The sequence below is a fragment of the Carex rostrata genome, chromosome 9 (assembly GCF_964058835.1).
Source record: "Carex rostrata chromosome 9, lpCarRost1.2, whole genome shotgun sequence".
In the NCBI taxonomy this organism is placed as follows: domain Eukaryota; kingdom Viridiplantae; phylum Streptophyta; class Magnoliopsida; order Poales; family Cyperaceae; genus Carex; species Carex rostrata.
Window position 1 is genome coordinate 12,343,814 of NC_135926.1, and position 7,576 is coordinate 12,351,389.

At 36.0% G+C, this 7,576-nt stretch overlaps 1 protein-coding gene across 1 annotated transcript; it reads right to left on the reverse strand.

Moving 5' to 3' along the window:
- Window positions 1-253: 253 nt before the first annotated feature.
- On the reverse strand, window positions 254-5,675 carry LOC144559785 (transmembrane 9 superfamily member 7-like). The gene is made up of 7 exons (XM_078308906.1): window positions 5,422-5,675; window positions 4,477-4,641; window positions 3,882-3,991; window positions 3,433-3,526; window positions 2,958-3,070; window positions 2,486-2,633; window positions 254-1,750 (listed from the first exon to the last, which is right to left on the reverse strand). The coding sequence occupies exons 1-7, from the start codon at window positions 5,536-5,538 to the stop codon at window positions 593-595; spliced, it is 1,905 nt and encodes a 634-aa protein (XP_078165032.1). The 5' UTR covers window positions 5,539-5,675; the 3' UTR covers window positions 254-592.
- Between the last annotated feature and the right edge of the window lie 1,901 nt (window positions 5,676-7,576).

Here is a 7,576-nt window from a genome sequence, read left to right on the forward strand (position 1 = left end):
TTAAAAAAATCTATAACGATTTAGTCACCGTCAATGACTAATCGGTCTAAACGGACTTTTTTTTACAACACGGGTGGCTAAACTATTCTCAAATAACGTAATAACTATCTTCTGCAAAAAAAACATTACTGAATCGAACAAACTATAAGATCTTATTTTCAATGTTTTGTGGTCAATGGTAGCTTCCGTTGCACTGACCCTAAGGCATTGGCACCACAAGAGAAAAACATGAAGCACAAAAGAACAGACTGGATACAATAATTCAAAATTCAATTCCCAGCTGAAATACCAGTGCAATATAATACACAACTCAATTAAACGTAAGACTATCATCTCAAAGGGTTTCAATCAACAAGGTAAATATATTATTACTATATTACCCCCCCCCCCCAAAAAAAAAAAAAGAAGAAGTAAAAGTAACAGTGTTAAAAAAGAAAAAGATAAAAACTTCCAAGTAATAGCTTTAGTCTGACTAGGCTATCTTTTGCCTCTGCGGAAGAGCAACTAAAATCTACAATTCTATGCTGAACCTCCTTCCACCCAAATCCAGTCACCAGAATAGCAAAAAGATCGTTTTGCCCTTAAAGCCATATCAGTCTATTTTCACCGATGCATATATTTTCCTGACAAACCAGAGGCATGCATAAAACCCGATTGTACCAGTGAGCACAAAGAAGGCATATGACGCTATCAACATGTACCCAAAATAAAGTATACCAGACACAAATTTGGTTATCTCCAGCTTGGTGAAGAAATAAAACACAGAATAGGCAAACAGGTACAGAGCACTGGACCCAGCCGTCAGGTATGCGCGCCACCACCAGTTGTAATCTTCACTACACAACTGGAAGTAGCAGAGCACAATGGTAATCTCAGCACATGTGATTAGTAGAATAATAAATACAATGAAGAGGAAGCCAAAGATGTAGTAGAACTGGTTGAGCCAGACCGAGGTCAGGATGAAGAAAAGTTCAATGAACACCGCACCAAATGGCAAAATCCCACCAATCAAAATCGAGAACGCTGGCTGCATGTACCAAGCCTGCTCTGGAACCTGCCTTGGGATCTTGTTTGTCTTTACTGGATCCTCTATAGCAGGCTTTTTAAAACCCAAGTAACTTCCAACAAAAACCAGCGGCACTGAGATACCGAACCAAAGAAGCACCAATGCAAACATTGTACCAAATGGTACAGCACCAGACGATTTCTCACCCCAGATGATTGCATTCAACACAAAGAAAACTGCAAACACAATACCGGGAAACATGAACGCTGTTTTCAAGGTGATTTTCTTCCACTCAGTGCCCTTGAACATCTTATACAGACGCGAAGAGGCATACCCGGCAAACAACCCCATAAACACCCACAACAACACCATAGCAGTCATTAAACCACCACGATTGGAAGGGGAGAGAAATCCCAGGAGGGCAAAAATCATGGTGACAAGTGTCATGCCGAAGAACTGGACACCAGTGCCCACATACACACACAGGAGGCCGGAGTGGACGGGAGGCCTGAACACATCACCATGAACGAGCTTCCAGCCGGTCTCTTCCTGGGCCTCTTCCTGGGAATCAAGCTGGTTGTAGTTAGCAATGTCCTTGTAGAGGGTGCGCATCATGATCATGGCAATCATGCCGGAAAGGAACAGCACGATCATGAGGGAGTTGATGATGGAGAACCAGTGAATTTGGTCGTCGTTCATCAGCAGGTATGTGTCCCACCGTGAGGCCCACTTTATTTCACTCAGCTGTGTCATGGGTAGAGTCAGATGTCAGAATATGAATTTGGGGGTTTGGGGGGGAATAACTGACTTTGGCAATATCAATGCAAACAAAAAAAAAAAAAAACTATAAAAACAAGAGGTGGTTATAATTAAAATCACTGATGTAAAATGAAAGAGTTGGAAAGCAGGTCACAAATAATATTTGTTCTCAACTAGAAAGGACAAAAACTGGTGGCTGTCCTGACAAGAGGTGACCTTGATAGAAATTAGCTAATGAGAAAGGGGTATAATTGGAATGGAAGAATACAATATGGTAATATCATCTTCAGCATGCAGTAGTACATGCAATTCATAAAAAAGAACATACTACTTTGACCACCAGCTATTGTTTATTTCTTCTCTTTTTTTCCCATTCTAAGTTCCATGCAAACATTAGCCATAAGAATGAATTGGAAACATATTGAATAAAAGTGCCAGGCAAAGATCCTTAACTGAGGTAGAAATATTAAACTTTATATAAAAACTATGCACTATCAAGAAATTCAAATTTAAGAATAAACATTGGATAAATCGAGGTCAATTGCACAATTGCAATCCAATCAGCTCACAGATGAGACTTCAACATGTGCCAAAAAGTTCATTTAACCATAAGCTTAGAGCAGCATACAAGAAGGAACTTAAATTCAATAGTTTTTTGTAATTTTGGAGGAGATGTGAATAAAAAATGATTGAAAAGAGATCAAGGAAAATATTAAGTACCACAAAGGTGACATCATAAGAGAAGACGACATACTGATCAGCAATTACTTCCTGAGGGGTGTGGCTACCTGGAGTTATCTTAGTTGTTGGGTTACAAGTTATCAATTTTGGGTTCTTCTTGTCCCACTCGCCGTATTGATGCTTTACACTGCAATAAAAGAAAAAAGCAAGTTTTTTACAAACTTCAACAAAAGAAAAGATAACATCCCCGCAAGCATCTGTTCTTTCATAGGAATCCGAGAAAGCTGGTTTTCAGAACAAAAGTTCCTAGTGCAGGGATATTCTTGCTTGTCTATTAAGTTTACAAGAAGGTATTGCAAACTTATTAAACCCATAGTTTTCTGTTTGCACAAAATAACAACTCCAGAGGCATATATTCACTTAAATGACTATGAAGATAGAACATTTACAAGTATCAAGAACTATAAATTTTATAAACTAAAATATAATTTGAGGACAAATAAGGGAATACCTGCTTGGAATCACCTCAAAGCCCACAATGCGGGATTCTTCTGAGAGCTCTTCTTTATGGTACATCACTTTGAAGCTCAAGTGATTGTTTATGAAATACTGATCATCCTTACCCTGGTAACATACAAGAGATGTATTTATAAATCTCAGGCATTATTACTGCAGAAGTGCTTTAGACAAGTTCATACTCAATTGTGAATCCCTGAAAAATCATCACATATACACCCTGCAAACATAATAGATAATCTATATTCCCTGCAAAATGAGGAAAACATCTTAAAACCATTCTCAAATAAAACCTCGTTTTAGATCTCTTGTTCTGTTCCGTAGGTCTGTGCATGAGCACGGGCAGTGGGTAGTGGAAATTGTCTCTTGCTTTTGAGGGCACAAAAGATGTTTCTTAATTTGCAGGTAATGTATAAATTTAAGAGTTCGGAAGGGCCCAAACAAGAAAAAACCCATAACATGGAAGTTACCTTGTAACCGACTCTGTAGCCATGCTCATAGCTGGGAGTTTGGCTCCCATCCCTTCTTTGCCGAGGAACAGCAACTGGCAAATTGTCCAATATCCTAGTATTAAAAAAAATTCAATTAAACCAACAAACTTCAAATGTTCTACTTCATGTGACTACTACGAAAAATGTTTCAATAAAAATCAATTTTAACCCAAATATCAAGTTAACCCACTTGGCAAACACCAAAATAAATGCCAATGATGTAACCCAGCATCATTTAGATGATATTCTCGAAAATTTAACATGTGTCTCTGAAGAGAGAGACGAGGGCTCGTGCCACTGCACTAAGCTTGCAGTTCTTAAGACTACCAAAAATTAACACAGCATTGCTTGATACTGGTAATAATATGGTTAAGCCACACTAGCAATAAACTGACAGTACAAAAACTTATAAGAATATATAGACTTACATGTTGACCCGGTACTCATCATCAATCTTCTCTTTGAAATTCTTAGCAGACTCTTTGGTGGGCTTTATCCTGCATGCTACTTTACAACCCTCGTCCCGTCTCATCTTAAACTGTTTTTTTTATTCATAATGAAACCTTGATTCATTGGCAGTAACCAAAAACAAAGATAATGTAATGGTTTGGTACTGTTTTCCTCTGGTAAACCAAAAGACAATTTGATCACTTGTTAGAGACTTTTTTTTTATCTTAGTTGGCTTCTGCTGCTTAATCTAATAACTGAAGGAGAACAGACAGATTTAAGGTAAGTGGGGCTTAATTAGTTAATCGTGCCATAATTACACAACTCAGCGTTTGTAAAGGTGAAATAGGATGACAACAGGGGTCAAGTCTAACATAGTTTATTAGATAAACAAATGAAGAAGCTAAGCCAAGCCAAAATACAAAAGTACCAGAGGCTTAAATTCATAATTATTGAGGAAAGATCAATTTAATCACTTAGCTTCGGAAGTCTGTTTTAACTGAGACTTAATTCTGCTAAATCAGGCTTAGACCTAGGTTTATTACACATAAAACAGTGATGTGTAGAAATATTTACCGCATAAACAGAATTCTCAATCCGGTCGCCATGAAGAACCTCCCCCAAATTCTCAGCACTGTTCAAGATCTCATCAGGCTTGCAATAATCCAAGAAATAGTAGTCATATGGAAGCTGAGTCTTTGTTGAAGAAAGTTTATTTACTTTCACTAGAAGATCATCATCCTAAAAGGTAAAAAAAAAAAAAAAGTAAGATACAATTATATAAAAGAAAATAAGTAAAAAGTGAGATAGAAATTGTGTTACTAAGAGGAAAAACACAGTTAAGTAGTGAACTTTTTAAAAAAAAAAAAAGGCATCAGATGCCCGAATTAAGTAGTTTAATAAAAAAGTCCTTACAAATTGTTTATATAAGGAGACTAATTAAAGTCATGGTACACAATAATTAAGCATTTATCTTCAGCTTCATTTGTAGCTTCCACAAAAATCTTATGCCCCAGAAAAACAAAGAAATTTTTTGAACACAAGACAATGGCAGACTAGGTTTCCAATCTGTGACCGCATAAGGGTGTCTTACCCAGTTGTGCTAGGTGTGTAATTCTCCCGAGAACAATGAATTAAGATTTGTTCTGAAGAGGATATTCTACCAAATCAGTTAACAAAGAGTTGATTATTAAACCAGAAAGAAATATATTTCGCAGGCAGGATTTGATGGATCAGAAGTCAAAGCACAAAGCCTGAATGTTTTTTTATTGATAATACTAAAGAAAGCACAACGAATAAAAAGTGTGCAATATATTTCAGTGAGAAATGCAGTTAATAACTCTTTTAACAGATCCAACTATTTGTTCAATTGATCTATTGAGATGCCCAATCCAAACATCGAACCATCACAGATCTATCGATATATCAGTTCAACCTACGAACTTCGCCTCTAGATCCATACTAAGGCTTCCATTTCGAACAAAAAGGATAAAACCCTGGGTAAAGTATCAGTATCCTAACCTTTTGGAAATCGCGAGGTGCGACACCAGGCAGGTAGAAGGCGGTTGCAGGAGAGAGTACGAGAAAGAGGAGGGATGCGAGGAGCACGTGCGGCAAGGTGTCGCCTGGTTTCGCCATTGTTTGGGAAGGGGATAGAGAAAGATATGAAGAGGAGGTGTCTAAGATTAGATCATAGGATGTTATATGCGACTAGGCGTGAGCGAGAAGGAGAGTGAATTAGAGAGAAGATTTTTTTTGTATTTTCTTCTGAAAAATGCTTAGGGGACTAGCTGGCGTCCCAGATTACTCCTCGATGATTCCACATATATCCCAAAGAGTAGAATTCAGATACCCGAAATTTACTACGGGTTTCTCATAAAAAAAAAAAAAACCGAAATTTTTATTATTAGTGCTAATCCGGATTAGCTACTATTTTACGTTTATATGTATTTGATTTAGCAAAAATAAATTATTCTTTGTTTGTCTTTTGTGAGTTAGCATGCTATTTTACTAACTCAACTAAAAGTTGAGTTAGCTCACTATTCTCGCTAATTCAAATCTTCATCCAAACACACCCATAATAAAAAAATAAACTAAAACACCTTCATTTTGAGAGAATTCCACCAATACCCAAGCCGCACAGACAATCCTACGGCTCAATTTAATGAGAACCACACAATCAGTCTGCAGCCCCAATTTTCCTTTTTCTTTTACTTAAAAATTGTGCTCAAACTTTGAACTTTGAGCTTTGTTTGGCGTTGTTTGAGATGGATCCGACTTTGCTGCTCTCCAAATAGGAGAGCAGGACCTTGTTATTCAAACTTTAATTGTTGATTTTTTTCATGCACAAATCTCAACATAGATGAACAGTTCGATTTTGAATAACAGAGTCCTGCTCTCCTATTTGGAGAGCAATGGAGTTGGTTCGGTTTGAGATATCTCAAACTTTGAGCTTTATTATTAATTAATAATACTTTTGTAAATAAATAAAAAATCAGTGAAGCGAACATCAGCTGTGCGGGCTACGAATTGGCTATGTGGCCTTGGCAATTTTCATATTCTGATCAAACGAGGGTATTTTTTTTCTTTTTTTTATTATGGTAATAATACAAATTTCGGTTCAGATACAGTCAGTTACCTCATTTGGATTAGTGAGATCCGAACCATGCTCAAACTTTGAACTTTGAGCTTTGTTTGGCGTTGTTTGAGATGGATCCGACTCCGCTGCTCTCCAAATAGGAGAGCAGGACCTTGTTATTCAAACTTTAATTGTTGATTTTTTTCATGCGCAAATCTCAACATAGATGAACAGTTCGATTTTGAATAACAGAGTCCTGCTCTCCTATTTGAAGAGCAGTGGAGTTAGTTCGGTTTGAGATATCTCAAACTTTGAGCTTTATTATTAATTAATAATACTTTTGTAAATAAATAAAAAATCAGTGAAGCACAGATCAGCTGTGCGGACCTCGTTAAATGGGTCTACGAATTGGCTATGTGGCCTTGGCAATTTTCATATTTTGATCAAACGAGGGTGTTTTTTTTTATTATTATTATGGTAATAATACAAATTTCGGTTCAGATACAGTCAGTTACCTCATTTGGATTAGTGAGATCCGAACCGTTTATTTTTTCAAATTTAGCTTATCAACTTTTTATTTAATTGTGAATCTCTCGCACATGTGTTTTTAATATTAGATTAAAAATTAGTTCTTCGAACTGTTTATTTTAATTTGACATAAATTTTAAAAATTTGGTGCATTTAAAGAGGTTCGAAAAAAATCAGTCGACGGCTCAGATTAATTCAGATAATAAGATAATACTCTTCTAAAAAAATAATTTATTCACTTGTATGTTAATATAATGGAAGTGCATATTTTTGTAGGCATTCTTATATTTTATGTCTATAAATACATTGTTCATACTAATTTGTTATATTGCATTAATTTTATTTATATAAATTAAATATTGCATAGTGATTTCTCTCTGTCTTCCACTTAATTAAGAGAAACACTAACTTTTAATTTATGACTCGTTTGATAAATCAAGAAATAATGTTGGAATATTGTTAATTGAATAATTGATATATATATATATATAGTTAGCGATAGTGCTGTTTGGATATGAGTTGTAGTAGTCATATTCTTGCACCATTTAAGAGAGTGAAAATGTTGTTTTG